General features: G+C 37.9%; 1 protein-coding gene and 1 long non-coding RNA gene across 10 annotated transcripts in view; one reads left to right on the forward strand and one right to left on the reverse strand.

Annotated features, from left to right (window-relative positions):
• The window catches only part of LOC113057425 (neurexin-1a-like), a 129,973-nt gene that overhangs the window by 96,630 nt on the left and 10,329 nt on the right, over positions 1-23,014 (forward strand). For 6 of the 9 annotated variants that reach the window (XM_026224832.1, XM_026224836.1, XM_026224835.1 and 3 more), the window contains 4 exons: positions 5,082-5,263; positions 13,622-13,793; positions 19,726-19,815; positions 22,532-22,854. In XM_026224832.1, coding sequence (XP_026080617.1) covers positions 5,082-5,263; positions 13,622-13,793; positions 19,726-19,815; positions 22,532-22,854 — 767 coding nt within the window. The remainder of the gene's footprint in view (positions 1-5,081; positions 5,264-13,621; positions 13,794-19,725; positions 19,816-22,531; positions 22,855-23,014) is intronic. The other 3 variants (XM_026224838.1, XM_026224840.1, XM_026224839.1) reach the window with 1 other exon arrangement.
• On the reverse strand, positions 444-2,695 carry LOC113057452 (uncharacterized). The gene is made up of 3 exons (XR_003277820.1): positions 956-2,695; positions 722-869; positions 444-568 (listed from the first exon to the last, which is right to left on the reverse strand). It is a non-coding gene; the product is annotated as an uncharacterized LOC113057452 (long non-coding RNA).

Here is a 23,014-nt window from a genome sequence, read left to right on the forward strand (position 1 = left end):
AAAGGAGGATAGAAGCAATGAGAATAAGAGCAGTGATGAAGAATAGATTGTTGTGGGGGTGTTAGGGATTTGGGTACATTATTGTATGCCAGTTTAAAAGATCTCTACAGCAACAAGAGGTCAAGAAAGATGTCAATATCTATTGTCAACACTATACTGACAGGCAGCGATGCTCCACTGATGAGTGCACTTGTCAACATCTGCTTGCGTGTGGGGAGCACCGAAAAAGAAGAGTCTTGTTGACTTTCACTTGTGCTAAGATAATAGATTTGAAATTCCAAAATGAAATACAATGTTAAAGTTATTTTAATGCTTTTGAATCACTAAGACATGGTTTTCAGACAGTGAAATTGCATCCAACTTAGTGTCAAGTTTTTGATGTTTGACTACCAAATCAAATATAGCATCTATAAATCTACTGCATCATCTCTTGTTTTTATGGAGTCTGCTTCTGGAGTATATGTTTGCCCAAGGAGATCTGCCAATGCACAAGAGTCTCTTTTCTTCTTGGATGGGGGTCCAGAGTCCTCAGCTGGTTCAGCTTGGCCTCTGCATTTATTGGTCCACTCTGTTGAGAAAACAAAGGAATTGTATTGTAAATAGTTATCACTCTTTTCGAAATAGTGTGTATAACAATATAGTTAGTTTTAAATTCATAATTGCAGTGTATCATTAATAATAAAAATACATACTGTTTTAATTCACACTTTACAGTACTTACTGAGCTTTTTTCAGTTGCCAGTGTCTTAGTGTTATAAGTGAGTTGGGTGAAGACTTCCTCACGCTTATCATCAGTTAAGAAAGACAGGACCTTAAAGCGTGGGTCCAGGGCAGAAGCTAAGTAGAGTTGTTCCTTTAAGCCTATGTACCTTAAAATAAATATAATACATTTCTATTACAAACAAAATATATAAAAATTATCATTATGAAACTAGTATAATACAAAATATAATACTTTTTCTGGAGATCCTGATGCACAGCAGGTTTCATCTCCTTCACCATCACAGGATCACTCGGGACCGGATGCATCTCTTCCAGAAGTCTTGCTCTCAGAGGGGTAATGACAGAGAGACTTGGGGTTCCTTCTTGAGATATGACTAAGGTGGCTTTCTTCAGTGGCTTCAGAGCCAGTGCAACAGCCTCTGCTGCTGTTTGTCTGCCTCTGTAAGGGAGCTCAGATCTGTTTCTTTCTTTCTTATCTCAGGGGCAAGTAGTACAGCAGAGATAGCAGCTTGCTGTTCTAAAAATCTTTCCACCATGTCAAATGCGCTGGCTACGGTGCTCTGGTGGAAAAATGCGGAGATCCGCCTAAGTCTGTCTAGAAGACTTGATACTGCATGCAACTTGAGAGCAGCCTGTGATGCCAAGTTTAGGACATGCAAAACAGCCAATGTGCAATGTCTCTGTCAGTCCAACGGCTTGTAGCATGTTAGCTGCGTTACAATTGCTGGCACTTTCATCCCATTCAAGCCCCATTCAATCATTGCCTCAGTGAGCAATTTAGCAATATTGCTCCCTGTGTGGCTTTGAAAGAGCGCTCTGGTCTGCAGGATGTTTGACACAAGGACCCAATCAGTTGAAATAGAATGAGACGTGATGGTTACGTACAGGTCGGTCGCTCTGGAGGTCCAGCCATCGCAGGTAAGTGACACTTTTTCCGCTGAAATTAAGGACTCACAAACCTCCGTCTTAACCTCCATGTAAAAGTTTTGGCATGGCCACTTCTTACGTGTGTGTATGGTGTACCGTGGCTCAAGTGTGTTAACCATGTATTTAAAGCCCATGTTTTCAACAACACTATATGGGCCTAAGTCTTTACAGATGTAGATGGCCACAGATCCTGTTATCTTCTGTGCACGAACGGAGCCTGAAGGAAATTTGCAGTGAAAGGCTTTGTCGAGTTGTGTCTGTTTAGAATCATCCGGCTTAGCCACGCTTGATTGTTTTTGTTGCATTAGATCTGCATGGTGTCGAGCTACGTGGTTGCACAAGTTAGTTGTGTTCTTACAATATTTAAGAATGGTGTGCCAATGCTTACAGACCACTTTGGTTTTATCCACCTCTTCATTTGTTCCTGGCTTACAGTGGAATCCAAAATGAGCCCAAACGTCGGCTTTTAACGTTGGTGATGCAGGCTTGATTGGAGTGCAGATGCAGTCTGCCATCTTGCTGTTTTGGCAAAGTGTGTCTTGTACAACGCTGAACACTCTCACTAGAGTATTGCCCATAGAGCCACCACTGGCCGGTAGGCTGAATCGATTCATAGGATTTAATAAATCGATATTGAATTTAGAAACAAATAATTGCAATGCATTGATGAATCAATATTTTTACCCAGCCCTATATAGAATGAAGTTAGATATTGATGAAAGAGGTGTGTTTTCAGCTGTCGCTTGAAAAATGCCATGGATTCATCATTCCGGATAGGGGTTGGCAGATCATTCCCCCAGCCAGAATCGGTAAAAAAAAAAGAAAAATTCAGGAAAGTGATTTTGTGCCCCTCTGTGATGGTACCACAAGGCATCGCTCACTAGCGGATCTCAGGCTTCTGAAGGGGATGTAGATTTGTAAGAGTGAATCCACGTAGGTGGGTGCTGAGCCTGTTCTATATGCAAGAATCAATGTCTTGAACTTGATGCAAGCAGTAACCGGAAGCCATTGCAGGGAGATAAAGAGAGGTGTGACATGGGATCTTTTGGACTCGTTAAGGACCGCTGCATTCTGAATCATTTGTAAAGGTATGACCATAACAGAAGACCATAGCAGTAGTTCAGCATATAGAAATGACAAGGGCCTGGACAAGAAGCCAGCCTCATATCCGTTCAGCTACCATTGGAACATCTGGTTAAAATGAGAGATAGAGCTCTTTATCATCAGCACAGCAATGGTATGAGAAACCATGTGCCTGTATGATGAGTCCCTGTGATGTAGTGTATGTGGAGAAGAGGAGGGGTCCAAGACCTGATCTCTGAGGAACCCCAGACCAGTTGATGACCCATAGAGGGTTAGAATAATAGTTATATATATTATATAATTATATATAATATTTAATTACTATAAAATGTATATTTAATCTTAAAATGATTTAATCACATAGAATGAAAGAGTAAGAAAAGCAGCGTAACTGATGCTGAAAGGTTTTTCTGAATAACAGAACATGCACTGTTTCCTAATGAAATGTCTGTGGGAGAGAGAGAGAATACTGGCATTCCCTACATTATGGGGACCCCATAATTATAGTAATACTGTGGGGACATATTTGGTCCCCTTGAGGGAATAGACTTATAAATCATACAGAATAATTTTTATTTTGTTTGTTTGTTTGTTTGTATATACTGTTGGTGACATCAGCAACAAGCTCCAGAGGGCAGGAGGGAAGGTATCACAGTCTACTTTTCACAGAAGACTTCATGAACAAAGGTACAGAAGGTACACCAGAAGATGCAAACCACTCATTAGCAAGAAGAATAGGAGACGAGCCTCAAAAATTCTGAACAAAGTTTAATGGACTGATGAGACAAAGACTAACCTTTACCAAAGTGATGGAAAGGCTAAAGTTTTGAGAAAGAAAGAAAAAAAGGATCCACTCATGGTCCTAAAAATACAAGCTCATCCGAAACAATAATGTAATGTCATGGCTTGGGCTTGCGTCACTTCCTCTGGGATGGGCTCATTAATCTTAATTGAAGATGTAAAACTTAACAGTAGGAGCAAAAGGAACTCAGAAGTCTACAGAGAATTGTGTCTGCTAATTTACAGAAAGATGCAACCAGACTGATTGGAAGATTCTTCATCATGCAGCAAAATAATTACCCAAAACATAGTGCTAACGCAATTCATGAGTTCATCAGGGACAAGAAGTGGAAGGTTTTGGCTTGCCCAAGTCAATCTACAGACTTAAACCCTATAAAGAATGCACTTTACCTGCTAAAGAAGAGACTGAAGAGAGTAACCCCCCAAAATTATTACTAAATATGAAGTCTTATTCACTTTAATCCAGTTTAAGTGAATCTGTTCCAATACTTTTGGTCACATGAGCAATGGATGGGTTCAAACAAAAGGCACTATCTTCTAAGTTGTGTTGTCTAGATGTGAATACCTGGAAATAAATGCTGAAATGTTGACTTCTTGTCTCATATTCTTCTTTTCATGTCAAGACTAAATATTTTCATTCTACAGAAAAAATAAGGAATTGGCCTCACTGTTCCAATATTTTTGGAGGGGAGTATATATATATATATATATATATATATATATATATATATATATATATATATATATATATATATATCCGTAAAGACCTCAGCCAGCTGCTCTGCACAGGCTTTAAGCACATGATCAGGTATTCCGTCAGGGCCAGCTGCTTTCCGTCCATTCACCTTAGCAGAGTACGGTAAACATCTGATGTGCAGAGTGTGAGAGGCAGTTCACTGGGTTGATGCTCAGCTTTGAGTGAGATCTCCTTATTATTTTGATCAAAATGAGCATAAAAGTGATTGAGCTCGTCTGGGAAGGATGTAGAGCTGGAGGGGGGCACAGAGTTAGGTGGTTTGTAGTCTGTGATAGTTTGTATGCCTTGCCACATACGCCGGGGTCTGAAGAATTAAAGTGTTCTTCAATCTTCTGTTTATGTGTGAGTTTGGCCTGGCAGATACCCTTCCTCAGGTTGGCTCTGGTTGAGCTGTAAGCCTCCCGGACTCCAGACCTGAAGCCTGCATCTCTTGCTTTGAGCAGGAAGCGAACCTCTCTGTTCATCCAGGGCTTCTGATTGGGGGAAAAAATAATAATAATTTGTGTGTGTGGTCACTCTACCCACACATCTGTTGATATGCTCCAGGACAGAGTTGGTGTAAATGTCAGTGTTAATCTGAGAGTTTGTGGTGGCCTCACTCCAGTCTGTGTGCTGGAATTGATGTTGGAGAGTGGAGTCAGCACCGTCTGAATGTCTGTCATCTTATATATATATATATATATATATATATATATATATATATATATATATATATATATATATGATTTTTTAACTGTTCATAAAGTGACTGAACTCTTTCTGCTTGTTTGCTCATCTGTGTCTCTTGCAGCAGGCACCACATATATATTTGGGAGAGACGGTGGTCTGATCACATACACATGGCCACCGAACGACCGTCCAAGCACACGAGCCGATCGGCTGGCGATGGGGTTCAGTACTCATCTGAAGGAAGCTCTACTGGTGCGAGTGAACAGCTCCTCGGGGTTAGGTGACTATCTCAAACTACACATTGTAAGTGGAACTTTTCTCTATTTTAAATAGTATTTTATGGAAAATACAAAAAGTGCATTCTATTATTATTATAAATGTAAAGATACATGTATTGCTGTACTCATTTACACAAGAGAAAAAGGCACATACAGGGCCTAAAACGAACTTTTTGCCACACCTGCCACTGACCTGGGACGTGGTAAAATGTACTGGCCAAAAGTACATTTTTTTTACCGTCCATGAATTTCCAAGTATATTATTAATTGAAGTATTGTTTCCAATACTGCTACTGGTTTTTCTATTAAATACATTTTCCCTCAATTTTACATATTAATTATAGCCATTCAACTTTACAGTATTATTGAAAGCCATTATTTTTTACATTTATTAGTCTCTGAAATATTAAGTGATTTTGAAACAATCTTCACATAAACAATGTTGTATATGCATAAACCATACAAATTAATCTTTATTCAAGCTACAAAAGTTAACCAGCGACTAGAGCAGTCACGTGATTTCTCTTTTTCTTTTGTTTTTTGATTTGCATCAATGATAGACTTTTACTTTAAAACCTGATGAACACAACGCATATTTTCTCATAACCTTTTACATTCATTTAAGACTTTATAACTCATTTAAAACTATAGTTACAAAGTTACTTGCTAAAACCACACATTTTGACATAATTGTGTGTGTTTCCGTGCATTGAATTGCTACTGCTGCACTGTCTGAAGCGGCTCAGCGTCTGTGTACATTACAGCTGAACGAGCAACCTTTAAACCAAAAAACATCTGCAGCGTAACCCCAGGTATGTGTCGCCAGAAGATAAAGAAGAGAAACAGTAATCTTCAGAAATGAAGCAGCAATATCTTTTCGGGTAAAAGTTATAAGAACCGTGTCTAGGGACAAGCTGGCTATCACACTGCTCTGACCTTATCAGTCCATTTGGATCCAATTTTTGATTCGCTCTTGTCGCTTATGACAGAACGGCTAACCAATCACATGATCTTGTCTTCGGATAAGATTATTTTATCTGCTTCAGAAACAGTGAAACTCTTTAAAAATGGGCTGTTGTTTTCGCTTCATTGCATTATTATATTGTATATGTTATATTTATAGTTTTACCCACCAACTGGCGACTGACACTGTTAAATGGACGATTTTTACTCTCATTTGGTGCTTGGTGAGTGTTAATTTTAGGCCCTTGGCACATACAAACTCTACCATCTACAGATTTAAACAAAAGTTTAAGAACAAGTGAGGCAAGATTTCTGAAACCACTGTAATGCTAAGTTATTTAATATTCTCTGCATAGACTACATGTGAGTGTAAATGTGTGATTTCAGACTTAACTGTAGACAGTGCTGTGCTATGGGCATCATGTTATATTGAATGTGGTGTGTACAGGACACTCTGTATTTACAACTGTCCACATCAGAGACAGATGTTACCAGGTGTAAACTGACACACAAAATAATGTTAATGGAACCACAAACACATGCAAACACTTTTAGGGAAATGCGTAGAAAAAATGTTACAGCAAGTAATCATACATACAACCACACACAACACACACACAGTGACTTGCATGGGCACATGTGGAAGTGTCATTGGTTCTTAGTGATGCAGTGTAGTGCTGTGTCAGGTCAACTCTGGCCTGCGGGTGAATGTGGGTTTGGAGAGTTTCACCTCTGTGATAAATCAGATGGCAGCAGGGGCACCACACATACTGTAACTGTCCTTACACTGCAAGAAAACCAGTTTATTTAGAGAAAACCAGAGACAAAAGAAACAATATTCCAGCTGCTCACCACATTTCCATTTGTTTATTTATTTAAATACTTTTATTCAGAGAGACTTTTAATATATGTAAGTCTGCAATGTTTCCAAGAAGTGCAACAAAAGAGTTGAGGAGGCAAGAGCACTACAAATATCTAACAATAGAAAGAGTTTCAAACCAGATTGTCATGAAGAGTACAGGCTAGAACAGGGACGGCTTTAAGAAATCAAGAAAGCATAGAAGGTTTTTTTTCTTCTCACACAAGAGATGAGTTTTCAGCTGTTTCTTGAATATGGGAGGGATTCATCTGTCCAGCTAGGAATATCATTTTGCCAGCAAGGAACGTGAATATCAGTGAATTTGTTTGGAAAGTGATTGTATCATGGGGGACAGCTTATTCACTAACTTCAGGTTTCTGGGGGGAATCTAGACTCATTAAAGAGAGAGTAAAAGTATTAAGCATCAGTGTCTTGAACTCGATGCAACCTGTAATTGGTGGACGGTAGAGATAAATAAAGAGTCTCTTGGGCTCATTAGAGACCAGTCATGCTGCTACTCTCTGGATCTATTGTAAAGGTCCAGCCAAGAAATGATAATGAAGACATGCTCTGTTAAAAGGGCTTGATCTTACTAATATTATCCAGTGCAAACCTCCATGCTGTCTTTGTAAAATGGTCTTTGAAGTTCAGATGGTCGTTTGTATTTCTGTCTGATCTGCTTGGGACTATTGTAGGTGATGCTACGATGCACATGCTAGTTTGCAGTCGGCTGTCATCTGTGCAGTGTGTACAGCTTTTAGGTCCAGACGCAGCCGATGAGAGGTAACAACACCATTGGCTTTCGTCACTGCTAGTTCTTCTAAGTTGGTTTGGTAAATGATGACAATGTAGAGTTTTATAGGAAATGTGACAGTAAATACTGTACATGAACTCGAAGAATTATTGTTGTACAGAGAAGAGCCAGTTAAATATTTCCAGTTGTTACAAATAAGTTGACCTGTCCCCACACCTCTCCCAGAGAAAGAGAAACTGTCAAAGAGAGAGTAGCAGGGGCTGCTGTGTCCTCTGGTCAATTCAGTCCATTGATACTAGCAAAGGCCTGAATAAAGTCTGCTTTGTTTACTGCTGACTAGCACTAGCACTTGAAGAGGTGCAGACTGGACGCAGGTCAATTAGATTGCAGTGTCAACAACAAGAATGTCTTGACTGTGGTCCAAAAGAGAGTAGAAAATGAAAAGAAGACACTTACCAGCAGACTCTTGTTAAATGTTTTCTGAGTTGGGAATCAAAACCGGTTCTTATTCTGAGTTCATTATTTAGTAAAGAGACATGAGCTCGCATTCATAATGGAATGTAATGAGAGAGAGATACTGAATACTACAACTTAATCAAACAACATATTCCAATATTGTTTTTCGTACAGTGGTTTTGAACAGTTTTGCTACAGGACCCAGATTTTGTGACTTTCTGGAGTTTCAAGTGTGTTCTTCATGTGAGCGGACCTCTATCCCTCCTCGAGAGACCACAGTTTGGGCATGTTCAGTGGTTCAGATGAAGGGAATGATGCCATGTTTTTGCCAGGTGTGACACATCTGGACAGGTGTGGGGAAAGCATGACATCTCAACTGTTTAGAGCTTCTTGCAGTGTCTGGCACTCAAAACATTTCAATTAGAAGAGACCAACATCTCCTTGTTTGTACAGGAACCACGGTCTCATATAAACCATCCGGCCTCAATACAGTTAGAAAGTTGGCTCTTATTGTCATTGCCTATGTAAGCGGGTTACATCATCTCCTAAAGTGGCTCTATTTCTGTAACCTGTGTTTGGTGCAGTGTTTGCACATTGTGATTGCTTAGTGCTTATGAGGTTCACAACGTAGCATGTCTTATTGAAATGTTGTCAAGTTAATTTTTTTCTTGAGTGACACCGGTATATCACTGTCAGTGGTTTAGATTTGACAATATAGAAAATGCCAGAGATGTCATTACTTTCAATGAGGTTAAACCTCTATTTTCAATCAGGTTATAATGTAAACTCTATTCACTGCCACTATCTGATCTGCTTATGCAATTTTAGTGCAGGCAATTGTCACTTCCACAAAAGCTTGTGTAGATTACCACATTGAGGTAGCTTATGCTTATTAATAACTCTGCTCTGCAAGACTGGGTCAGTTCTGCGCTGATAACACACCATGATTTTATACAGTCCCCATAACATAAGCTTTTGACACAATGTCAAGTGAACCAGTATTAGAAGGGAACGAATCCGGTTACTCATGTAATCGCTTCACTTTTATTATTTTAAAAAGAACAGCAAGATATTCTGCAGATAAATTGTAACTCAATAAGAACTTTAATTGTTCAGTTCTTTGCTGTTCCCATCTCTATCATTGAGAATGACAGGGTGTTTTTTTTTCCCCAGTGGAGGGACAGGTTTGGGTTTGCATACCCATGTGGCTCTTCCAGATGTCAGATGAGATGTTATTCTGGAGCAGATAAGCCAGCTGTGAGGATATCATCCTTTAGGGCTTTTGTGAGGCAGAGTGGAATGATGGGAAGAGCCTGAGCAAACAGAGTGGGCATTTCAGATGAAGTCCAATAGAGAATGTTTGATTGCTCAGTAAATGGGATAGCGATAGAAATCATAATCATGTCTATTTCAGGTCAGTGGTTTGCAGGTGTTATGCTGTGAGGAAATAGAGTAAAGATTGACCCACAAGCTATATGACCCTTCAGTCCAGAATGGTGTATACTTATATTGCAGAACTGAACAAAGTTAAGCAGAGTTTACTTTTTCAAATATAATTTGTACAAAATAATTGTGCTTTTGTTTAATAGGTTGCTAGAGGTTCAGGCTATTCATGAAATCAGTGTTTACACCTTTACTTGAATGAATACTACTCATCCCTGAGGAGCACACAAGAGGTTGTTTTTCAGTCTGGATTATGACGGGGTGAATGCATTGAGCTTTCCGGACAGTAATTGCACTTTTTTTAAAGTTGTGTTTGCAGTAGCTCTGATTCTAATAATTTTTTTCAGTTTAAGGTTCTACTGCATCTTGATGCTCAGAGTTTTGTGCTCATCTGTGATTGATAATTCATCTAAAGGCTCTTTCGTGGGCTCTTTGCTCTGTGTTTATTTTTGCCACGGCTCCACTGGGAAGTCTGTCACACGCAATTCCCTGCACACCAATTAAAACACCTGCCCATTGACTTGAACTTACACAGATGAACCCTGCTGCTGCGCATGACACAGACACGCACATAGACCCAAACTCCCATCACAGCTCCGTGACTCTGGCACGCGATCCTGCCTGCTGTCAGTTACTCGGGCCTCAAAGGACAGAGCGACTATGTCATCAGACATGCAGTTATTATCAAGTGTGTGAGATGCAGTTTTGAGGGGCGAGTTTGCTTTTAACTGTGTTAGAGCATCTCCTTCCTCTCATCACTGTCACTGTTGTTTCCATAGTAACAGTGCAGGTCTGTTCTCAAAATTGCTTTTAGATGTTATATCAATGCTTTACACCTGTATGGATTACACGCTCTATACTAAAGAATAAACCTGGTTCATAAAAGCTCATTAGATATTATTCTAACAGTCTAGCCGGATCAAATTGTGTGCTGTACGCTCACATGTTTGATAGGCACAATGTTTGTGTAATCACACAATGATATCACATGCAATTATATTTTAAAATAACCCAATAATGATGTGAAAAGTGATTATTTTACATTTCTAAAGCCAGTCAATTAACTAATCTAAATCAACTGACTTTGAGAAATCATAAACACTTTAATTACGCCTCTTTATTCAAGCTCTTGGTTCACGCATGCACATATCATGCTCATTGGTCTTCAGTCCGAGTCAAACTCAGTTAGGTGACTGTTGGAGGAACTGGAGCGCTGAATCAATTCATTCATCATAGGATCAGATACGCCACTATTTTGCTTATTTCCAGTCGGAGTGACTGTCAGGCATCCGAAAGACACTTCGATTTGATGAACTTTTTCAACTAGTTCATCAAAAAGAAGCAGTTCAAAAGAACGATTTGTTTGCTAACTGTTTGCTCCAGACCGCTTGTCTGAGAGTGTAGATTACAGGCAAGAATGTTTCACGAACCCATAGTTTGGCCTCACCTGAGCACTAGATATGATCAGATGTAATCCTGTAATCAAGTCACTCCACTGCTCCAGATCCACTCCGTGGTTAGTTGCTAGGTTTTTGCTTCTTTTCTGCTAGTTATTGAACTTATTGTCTGTGTAACAGAACGGACAAGCGGGTTAGTGCCACACTATTAATCATATATGTGTTTTCCACACTTGAGTACTCATCTGTGACATTGGTAGGCTCACAAGAAGAAAAAAAAATACTCAAAAAATATTTTGGAGTATATTCTCATTGTGACAAGCTCTTTAATTCTTGTTAACAGCTGTCTTACTCATGCAAGGGTGATTTTTGCAGCGTGATGTACTGCAAGAACATGAAATAGAAATCTATTTTTCTATGTGATCTTTCGGAATAAAGATGTGTTACATTTCTAATATTTTCCTTGTAACAGATTTAAGATCTACTCCCTTTCAAATGTGTTTGAAATCTCAAGCTCAGTTAGTTTGACTGAAGTGTTTACACGAAGGCTTTTCAGGTTGATTGAGGTATCAATCTGAATATCAAGAGATTATGAGGCTGCATGTAAACATATCCAGTAAATAAATGATTGTGAAGTTGCAGGCAGCAGTGTCTCTCGCTGTCAGGCTGGTGTAGGATGGAGTTTGAAGTATAGTCGCTAAGCAACACAAACGGTGGGAGTGGGATACAAGCTGGACCCGAAGCAGAAACTGATGCAACTTCTAGTGATCCACCCCTGTGGGAGCGAGCAAAACAAACGAAATGTTACTGGAGTGATTTTATTTTGTATAGTGCAGAGCAGAACATTGCCATTATGGTTATTCCAATTCAAAAAAGGCTTTTCTAATGTTTATGGATTAAAAAATGTTAGCTATTTTAGATTTTGATATCCTATTAAAATGCCAGGAGTTAATAAGATTAATGACTTGCTTAGTCTTCTCTGCTACGTCTCCACGTCCTTCTGTCTAATGTTGTCCTGGGGCAGTCTGGAGAGTAAGCCCTTTTCTTTCTTTAAGTTCTTTCTCAACTGTTCTTCGCCATGTTTCTTTCGGTTGCCCACCGTTTCTTTTTCCTTGTGGTGTTTATTTCAGGCTGACACGCTGCAGACATGACCAAGCCTCTCCATCTGCTTGACTGGCCTGACTCTTGCACTGACTTTAGTACAGTTCTGTCCCTGTGATGTCATCGATGGAGATGTTGATCTGTCTTAGGCACTTGTTCTGAAAGACCTCAAGCTTTCTCTCGATTGCTGATGTCATTTTCCAGGATTCTGAGCCATAGAGAAGAACAGTCAGGACATTGCTCTTGTAGGTCCTGATCTTGGTCAGGTTTGTGGATCTCCAGACTGATTTTAGCATGGTGAATGGCTGTTTGCCTTACTGTTTCTGACATTCACTTCAACGTCGCAGTCACCATCCAGGTAGATGAACTCCTGCACATCCAAGGTTTTCCATCTATGTTGACAGGAGTTTTGACTGTGGCATTCTTTCCCATGACTTTAGTCGTCTTGCTGTTGAACTTTAGCCTGATGGTACTGGCTATTTTGCTGAGATTTTCTGTCTTTGGCTGAGTGTCCTGGTGCTTGTGGGATTGCAGACCAAGGTGAGAGAGAGTAGGGTGAAGCTTCGCCAATTTTTGCAGTCTCCAAGATCTCCTTTCTCGGGCAGCATGACGATGATACCATTTTTCCAGCTCTCTGGGGCTGACTTTTTCTCCCAAATGTCCTGTAGGAAGCACTGAAGGATCTATGGTGTCTCCTGTACTTCAGCCTTGAGGATTTCACGGCACACTCCATTCAGTCCTGAAACCTTGCCATTCCTCAGCTTGTTAATGGCTGCCCTGACCTCTTCTACTGTAATGTCACAAATGTTGATCTCCAAGTCCTCTACTGCCTCTGGTATGTCAGCAAATGCTGGTGGATCTGGCCTGTTCAGGATGATCTTGAAATGTTCCCTCCACCTCTCCAGCTTGGTGCATTCTTCTGCTAACTTCACTAGGAATGCTAAAGCTTAATGAGCATGATGTATAATGATTTGTTTAGGAGGGGGATCTTCACCCATCATTTAGAAATAACATTATCATTACAGTTTTTAATAACATTTAATAACATAACATTTAAATCGAACGTTCTCGTAACCTATCAAAACATTAGAATAGAATGTTCCCCTAATGTTAACATAACTAAGAAGAGATTTCTGAAAAAAAAAAGCTGGACATTTTGAACTTTTAAAAAAGTTACACACAACTTAATTTATTTAGATAGTGTTTGTTAATAGCTGTGTCTTAGATGAAGACCATGCCACATTTTATGAGCGATCAATGCAAGTAACTGTACAAGTTGATAATATGATATGACTATAATGATTTCATATTGTATAATGAATGCTAATTTCAACCATCCAGACTTTATCATTAGTTACGTACCAGAGGGCATAGATCCAACCTCAAGTTTCTGCCTGTTTCTTCCTCCAGGTAAATGGCTACATTGCGGCTATATTTAATGTGGGCACAGATGACATCAACATCGAGGAGAAAGCAAAGTTTGTAAATGATGGAAAGTACCATATAGTGAAGTTCACAAGGAGTGGTGGCAACGCCACGCTGCAGGTGGACGATCTGCCTGTTATTGAGCGCTACCCCACAGGTGAGAGCATCACTTCACACCCCAACAACAGCTGTCTGGAACATTACTGGATCATTGTTCAGTTGACATTAATTTATTTCTGAATACTGCACATTTGTGTCTATATTGAATTTTTCTACTATGAAACATAAAAATCTGAATTATGCTTAGCTCAGCTGTTAGTTAACTGGGTGAATCACTTACTGTATAGTTTCCACATGTAATTAACATGTTGTTCATAATTTAATGTAAAGATAAGGCTAAAGACTCACACTTAATTGGAAATGTTCCCCTCTGTCTCACACGCAGTTGAGCGTGCAAGTCTTTTGAAATATATTCTTTGTCCATGAATGTAGAAAGATGTGTTCTAGTGGCCCATCTTTTCAAGCAGTCAGATCACTTGTACACGCTCTGTTCTCCTCTCTCAAGAACACATAAATCAGCTGTGCACACGGACATCAGCAGAGGGTTTGTGAGCCGGAGTGTACTTTCAGTGTTAGTCCTTTAACTAGTCAGCCAATCCCCACATTATGAGAGGAGGTTTTTGATTATTATTTTGTTTTTAATGGTATTGTATCAGCAGAATTTGTGTGTCACGTCACAGGTGTAATGAGACATATAATGTATAATGTTTCTATAGCAAGACATATTAAATCAAGTTTTATCTTTCAGTTTCAACAAGTCCACCAAGGGTCACCTTACAAAACTAAATAGGTTAAAGCAGTTTCAGTGTAACAGTGGAAGATCTATACATATAAGTGTCTGCTGATTGTAGCTGGAAGAAGAAAATATTGATGAGAGTCTGGTCTTCCAGGCATGAAGAGATAATGGAAATCCTCTGCGATGCTTGCCTTCTCCATCTGTAGAGGAAGTGCTGCCCAAGATCTGTCAAGGCTTTCATTGTTTTGCTCCTGTCCTGCTCCGTGTGGACACTGTGCACTAGTAACTGGCCCTGTCCTTGGCAGTTGATCAGTCGTTCAGTGTTCACTGGAAATAAAGACGCAGAATGGGCTTGAATTTTTCCAGTTGATCTAGAACTGTTGATCTAGCTAGCCATATGGTACGAAATAGAAAGTCTCTCCAAACACTTCTGTTTTGAATGGATTTACTTTCAAACTTAACTTGGTGTTAGAGTTTATTTGCAGTAAGTGCAAAAAGTGTTAAAAGTAAAACAGCAAACATACTGATAGATGCAATTTATAAATACAATAGCTGTATTTTCTCTGCATTGACTGCAAATAGTTCTTAAATAGACAAATGGGATTGTAAAAAGGCAGATTCAGATGGGTTGGTGAGTCGCTGGTTGGCGATTCTTTCTTCCTGCTGCTGGTACCAGATGGATTTCTTAGTTTGTGTAAATAGCCTCTGCCAACAATATTCAACCTCTGGAAATACTGTACAAAAGTCAGTGCCCTTTCAAAGGGTTTTAATATGTATAATTTGGGTACAAATATTTTCACTTTAGTAGCTAATATGTACCATTACGGTACTAATATGCACCCTTTAGGAGTAAAGATGTTACAGAACAAAATTACCGTTTGAAAGGGCCCCCGCCCCAGTGACCACTTTTGTCCCTTTTCGTTCTGAGAATGTCATTATTCTTAAGCTTAGGTTGTTTCATTTACAAAAATTTGCATTTTGGTCTTTGGCATCTACTGATAGATTCATTTTTCACAAAATGATGTTGTTGGTATCAATTCTAACATGCTCCTAATATTTCTAAGTAACCCTCTTGGATACCAGAGTAGCCAAGTTTAAAAAGCTTTGGATAAGAAAATTGGACAAAGTCTCATAGCCGATGCTATGTGAACACCCACACATGACAGTTATCTGTAGCCCATAGAATCATGGCAATTCATTAGCTGATAATGCTAACATCACCATCTGAGGCATTGAGTCAGGCACCATGTCAGGGCTGCACTCTCTGTATTACTTCTCAGTCGTAGCACAAACTAAGGAGTATGGCAAACTATGCTTCAAAATCTTGTTTCCTACTCAGAGTTATGATTGCGTGGGGGGGGGGGGGACAGGTCTGTTTATTCAAGAAAGATGTTTGCCTCAAGGCTCAGGATTGGGTCCACTTCTTCCTCTTCTTCTTTTTTTTTTTTTTTTTTTTGAACAAATTTCCTTTAATACAATTACACCTTTTTGATTTTAGGTCCAGGGTCAGAAGGAGTAATATTGTGATTGCAATCGATGTTTGTTGAATGGTGGTGGCAAAAACTTGAACGCAACACAAAACTGCCAGAGATTGGTTTGTTTTACAAATTAAAGGGGGAAAAAAGGAAATAACGAAATTAATAACAGACAAATATCATAATAACAGTAGATTTGTTGTATATATATATATATATATATATATATATATATATATATATATATATATATATATATATATATAATATTTATTCTATATATATGTATTATAATACATATCCTTAAAAAGTCTTAAATTCAGATTCAATGGGTCTTAAATATTTTTGGTCACATTACTGCAAAAATATATTTTTCAGTATGACTGTTTACAATCACTGAACAGACTGAAGATATAGTTAAGAAACGCCTTGACAAAGGAGCTAATTTGCTGAATATTTTCACGATCGCAAATGTCACATTGATTTTATTAAATAAAAAAGTAGTCAGGTAGTTATTAAGTTACTTACCGTACATTTTAGACATGATATTTACAGTTTTTGTTCTATTTCCATAAAGGAAATAGTTCAAACAAAGATCACAGCAGAAGTATTAAACATCCTCCAAGCAACACTCAGTGGTGTTTTGTTACTGAATGATTCAGCATTTTGAATGAATCGGTTATCTTACCGCCACCTACTGGTGATTTAGTATGTTTAAAAGTATGCATTTTAAAAGTATCGGCACCTTTTGTTCGCAGCATCATGGATGTGTGAATGAGAGTGTGACTCCTGTGCTCCTGTCATTGCTCAGTAGTGCCTTTTCTAAGGCTTAACAGGCATTCTACCCTTCCGACGCGGTCAGTCCATGTTAAATTTTGAATGGGATTGATAGGGCGAGCAGACGGACCCACGGTGACATCACTGTTGGAACTGATCACGGGCGGCGACATGATGATGGCATACATGATAAATTTATTTTAAATATGTGTGATAAGAACATCTGAATTAGGTACGTCACCTTACAAGATGTCTGATACATATGTTGTCTCCATGAACGTCACCATAAACAAAATTCTATTTATTAAAGTAGATTTATTTGTTATAGGCTATTACTTTTATTTAGTTATTTCCTAAAATAATAAGTAGCACTAGTGCATAATAATTGCTGCATAATAAAGTCTATTTCATGTCTGATAACTTATGTTTAGCTGTTAAGTTGGTGTTGAAGTGAAGTACAGCACATTAATGTTCAGTTTATTAGTCAAGGCCCTTCTTTTTGCTTAGATGCTACAAAACGTACGAAAACCCTAAGAGGCTGTGCATCATTTCTGCATGAATGTTTTTTCTTTCTTGTTTCCTTGTGATCTTGACATAAAAGAGTGTCATTTTAACAGAAATAAAGTTGCATTTATATTAGATATTAATCAGACATTCTTCAACATATAATTACGTTGAGAACGAAGTTGTTCTGAGCAAAGATGCTAGTTTCATGAATTTATAATGTTTGGTACTCCAATCAGCTATTTTAACAGAAAGAAGAAGGCTGTGATATTAATGTTATCCACTAGATGGAACCACAGGATAAGGAATCTTTTAAGTCTAATATTTTTCAATAAGTTTCCCAATCTTGCTTCACACAAGACTTCAGCTGCTCATCAGTCTGTGGTCATTATTGCCTGATTGTCCTTTTCATGATGGGCCATACCTGTTCAATATAGGAGAGAGATCTGGACTGATCTAACACATTCACTCTGTGTCTATGAAACCATGCTGTTGTAGCTCATGCAGAATGAGAGCTGGTGTTATCTTGATCTAATAACCATGGACTTCCCTTCTTGATGGCAGGCTCTGTACAATGTCGATATAATGTCTCCATGTCAATCCTACCCTAACACATGCCAGACATCCATGCCTTTTGCTCTGCTAAACCCCCATGAAATAACAAATGTTTTCTATGCATTTGTTGATGATAAAGGTTTGGATGATCCATTTGGTATTTGGGACTGAGAAGTTTTAGGCACTAAAACAGTCCAGTACATTATAGACAAACACATTTTAATATTGTAATAAAGAAGATTTCTGTGCCACCCCGGACTGGTTGCTGGTTGCTGGCTGCTCCCTGTTCACCCCTATAAAAACATCACTGCATGGAACTGATGATGAGCCAAACCTAAAACCCTCCTCTATTACCATTTTGTCCTGATTATAGACTGTTTCAAAACAGTTTAACCCTTTATGCCCCAAGAGGCATTTTTTTTTTTTTTTTTTTTTTGCCTCACTAAAGGTGTTGTTTCTCTAAGTGACATACACAAAAGTAATGACTTATAACACAAAAACTGTAACTGTAAGGGGAGTCAAAAGATTCATTCGGACATTCTCCTTCTGATAAATAGCTGATAAAAATATAAGAAAAATGTGCGCTCAAGGGAATTTTTTCATATCTGTCTTAGAATAACTGTCTTAATCGTTATTATAATACAATTTTTAAAATAAACATATATGGGTCTCTTCGGGTTCATGTAGACCTCTAGGCGACGCACCCCTTCTCTAATGTTAAAGTATATAACTGTCTCCTTCGGTGGGTTATCTATGGCACAATCCACTCGCCATACGGCAGATGCAGAACAAGAGTGACACAATTCCTCAGAGAGCGATATTATCAGCATCAACCAATGAATTGGAGTGATTCTATATTATATTTTTATTACATATTAATGATATAATTGTTACACTTGGGAGAAAGTCCCATAGCGTCATCTATGGACATCATGTTGATTGAAACTGCTATTCTTGTTGGTATCTTATATTTTACAGTATCATGATTGTTGCATTAGTAGCATAATGTGACTATGTTTGAAAAATTATATCAGGAATATGTTAATTTGTTAAGATACGAATAAAAAAAACTAAAGTAAATATACTTTTTATTGTGTATTAATAATATTAAAAAGATTAACTGAATGAATGTGAAAGAAAGAAGAAGGAAACAAATAGATAGCTTTAATCTGGAGTACATCATTTGATTGTGCTTTGTTTCACAAAGCCTATTTTCACATGCTGGTAATTTATCATATAGGTTAAATATGCTCAGAATACGTGTTAGTGTGCAATAATTGATTACCATTTTAACAATAAAAAGAGATCATAAAAATAGCATTATTTATTTAGGACTGCCCTGACTTTGTTATTTCATATACCATATGTCAACATAACAAATACAAAAAAAAAAATTATCCTGCTCAGTTTACATCCCCTTGGTTTTTGATAGACTGTGTATCTCTTCCTCAGTGATCAGTGACTGTTTATATGTTTTTTGGCATCCCCTGCTTTATCCGGAGTAATGATGCCGCCTACTGTTTTTTATGGAAAATTTTCCAGTCACTGCTCATTCTTTGGATTTTCAACATTATTTGCATATTCAAATTCTTCCAACAGTTACTGCATGATGGTGATATCCAGCTTTTCACTTATGTTTGTGGGTCTAAACTATTACAAAAGGTGTAAACAATTATTGATGATCAAGAAGGCAGTACACTATATTAGGAATTAAGGTAATGTAAACTTTTGCAAACAGGGTGATTGGTGTAAATTGCAATTATATAAGATCTCTTATGTTTGTATAAGTTCTGCACTGGGTTTATAAACAAACGTAAAATTCACTAAACTGAAAATACACGCATAATATAAACTGAAATTGAGTGGAATATATCTAATACAAGATCTAAAATCTTTTCATTTTAACAGCTCGAATAATAAGTTCTAAAGTTCCCCATTGATTTTGGATTGTAACCAATGAAATGTCTTTTTAAACTTTAAAGGAAACATTGATAGTGAACGGCTGGCGATCGCTAGACAGCGAATTCCATATCGACTCGGTCGAGTAGTTGACGATTGGCTACTCGACAAAGGTAAAAACACTGCTAAAACTTAATGCATAAGTTTTAAGTAGTATATATTTAAATGTGAAATAAATCAATAATTTAAGCATTTAGGTAAATTAAAGGATTCAATTTAAATAGATAAATGTAGCTTGTAATAACTGTAATAACTTATTTAGTAATGTACTGATCTGTATTAATTAATTTATGTCATAAATTTTGGTTAAAGGGACTGTAGATGTAAGTTTGAATAAGCTTGTTAAAAGTATTTGAATGTAATTTAATCTTTTAAATCATAAAATCAAAATGTCGAAATTAAAATGATAATTGTGTTAATATAGTAAACTGATAAATTGTAGATTGTGTAAATGTGTACATTTGTGTACCTTTTTGTCATATTAATAAAAAGACAGCCAGAATAACTAGATAATATTTAATAATCATAACAAGCACCGTAACAATTACCAATATAATAAAATATTATATTTAAATAATGTTTAAAAAATATATATTTCCATTTGAGTCCCTTTAAGAAAAATTTACGTGTAGCTTAGAAAATGATAAAACATCTGCTGAAAAAAATATTATAACTTTGAATTGCATGTATAATCCTTTAATCTTTTAAATGAAATGAATAACTGTTTTTCTTGTTTCTTTTAATTGAATTGTTTTTCGGTCTTCCTTTGTTTCATGACCACCCTCTTTACCTTTGCATCCAATCCAACTCATCTTGCTAAAAGGCAGACATCATTGTTACTGTTATATGTATATTACATACTCTGAACATTATACTGCACACCTACATAACATTAATATCTGATTAGTTGTATCCGGTTTTTAAATGTGTAAAGTTATTAAGCTGCCTTCAGATTGACTGTTAGTGATAAACATCTATCATGGAATTGTTTTAAACTCCATGACAACAGAATATATATTGATTTTAAATTGATGGCATCAACACATCTCAAAAAAGTTGGGACAAGGCCATGTTTACCACTGTGTGCATCCCCTCTTCTTTTTATAACAGTCTGCAAATGTCTGGGGACTGAGGAGACGAGCTGCTCAAGTTTAGGAATAGGAATATTGTCCCATTCTTGTCTAATACAGGCTTCTAGTTGCTCAACTGTCTTAAGTCTTCTTTGTCACATCTTCCTCTTAATGATGTGGCAAATGTTTTCTCTGGGTGAAAGATCTGGACTGCAGGCTGGTCATTTCAGTACCTGGATCCTTCTTCTACACAGTCATGATGTTGTAATTGATGCAGTATGTGGTCTGGCATTGTCATGTTAGAAAATGAAAGGTCTTCCCTGAAAGAGACGACGTCTGGATGGGAGCATATGTTGTTCTAGACCTTGGATATATCTTTCAGCATTTATGGAGCTCATCTTTCCAGATGTGTAAGCTGCCCATGCCACACACACCCACGCAACCCCATACCATCAGAGATGCTTCTGAACTGAGCGCTGATAACAACTTGGGTTGTCCTTGACCTCTTTAGTCCGGATGACATGGCATCCCATGTCTGACCACAAAACAGCTTTCCACTTTGCCACAGTCCATTTTAAATGAGCCCTGGCCCAGAGAAAACACCTGCGCTTCTGGATCATGTTTAGATATGGCTTCTTTTTGGACCTATATAGTTTTAGCCAGCAAATGCGAATGCCACGGTGGACTGTGTTCACTGACAATGTTTTCTGGAAGTATTCCTGAGCCCATGTTGAGCCCCTCTCCATTACAGTATTATTCCTGTATGTGATGCAGTGTCGTCTGAGGGCTGAAGATCACGGGTATCCAGTATGGTTTTCCAGCCTTGACACAGAGATTGTTCCAGATTCTCTGAATCTTTGGATGATATTATGCCCTGTAGATGGTGATAACTTCAAACTCTTTGCAGTTTTTCTCTGAGAAGCTCTTTTCTGATATTGCTCCACTATTTTTCACCGCAGCATTGGGGGAATTGGTGATCCTCAACCCATCTTGACTTCTGAGAGACACTGCCACTCTGAGAGACTCTTTTTATACCCAATCATGTTGCCTGTTGACCTAATAAGTTGCAAATTGGTCCTCCAGCTGTTCCTTATATGTACATTTAACTTTTCCGGCCTCTTATTGTTACCTGTCCTAACTTTTTTGGAATGTGTAGCTCTCATGAAATACAAAATGAGCCAATATTTGGCATGACATTTCAAAATGTCTCACTTACAACATTTGATGTTATCTATATTCTATTGTGAATAAAATGTAAGTTTATGAAATTTGTAAATTATTCAATTTTCCTTTTTTATTCACAATTTGTACAGTGTCCCCTCTTTTTCGGAATCGGGTGTTTTTTTTAATATATATATATATATATATATATATATATATATATATATATATATATATATATATATATATATATATATATATATTCTCCCTCTTTTACTTTAATCACTTTAGATTTGTGAAACTTAATTTGGAATTAAACCAGTTGTTGATAACTGGTAGTGTTAAAGAGGTCTTTTAGCAAAGTGCCACAGTTTAAACCTATTACCACTGTTTTGTTTTCTTTTATTTTGCATTATTTGTGTTTCATAAGCATCCCTTCATTACAGCCATGATAAATTGTCGGGCATTAACATTCCCCAGTACCTGAATAATCCGTCTTTTCCTCAGGCGTGATTATTTCCATCTCTCTCCCTCACGTATGTTTCTCTTCAGTCTGCACTACGTTCTTCTGTATCGCAGTAACTTTGTTCTCCTGCAGGCCGTCAGCTCACAATCTTCAACAGCCAGATGACCATCCAGATCGGAGGCTGGGAAAAAGACCACAGCCGTGCCTTCCAGGGCCAAATGTCCGGTTTCTATTACAATGGTCTGAAGGTTTTTAACATGGCTGTGGAAGGAGAACCTAACATCCGCATCGAAGGCAGCGTGAGGTTGGTTGGGGAGGTGCAGTCATCCTCCATATCACCACAGTCCAGCGCTACGGTGTCTCGCTCTGAAACCTCTTCCTCAATGATGGAGATCACTACCACAACCACCTCCAGCCACAAGATCAAACCAAGTACAGCGAGCGAACCTCAGCAGGTCAGAAAACTACACTCGTACCTTTCCATTTCTTTGTTCTACCTGTCCCATCAGTATTTAGCTGGACTTTTTTTCTGGTTTTATGGCCCAAAACTACTGAATGTGCTGCAGAGTTTTTCCAAAAATTGTGGCAATATTTGGAGTCTTTTTTGTATCGTTT

The sequence above is a fragment of the Carassius auratus genome, chromosome 38 (genome assembly GCF_003368295.1).
Source record: "Carassius auratus strain Wakin chromosome 38, ASM336829v1, whole genome shotgun sequence".
Taxonomy (NCBI): Eukaryota; Metazoa; Chordata; class Actinopteri; order Cypriniformes; family Cyprinidae; genus Carassius; species Carassius auratus.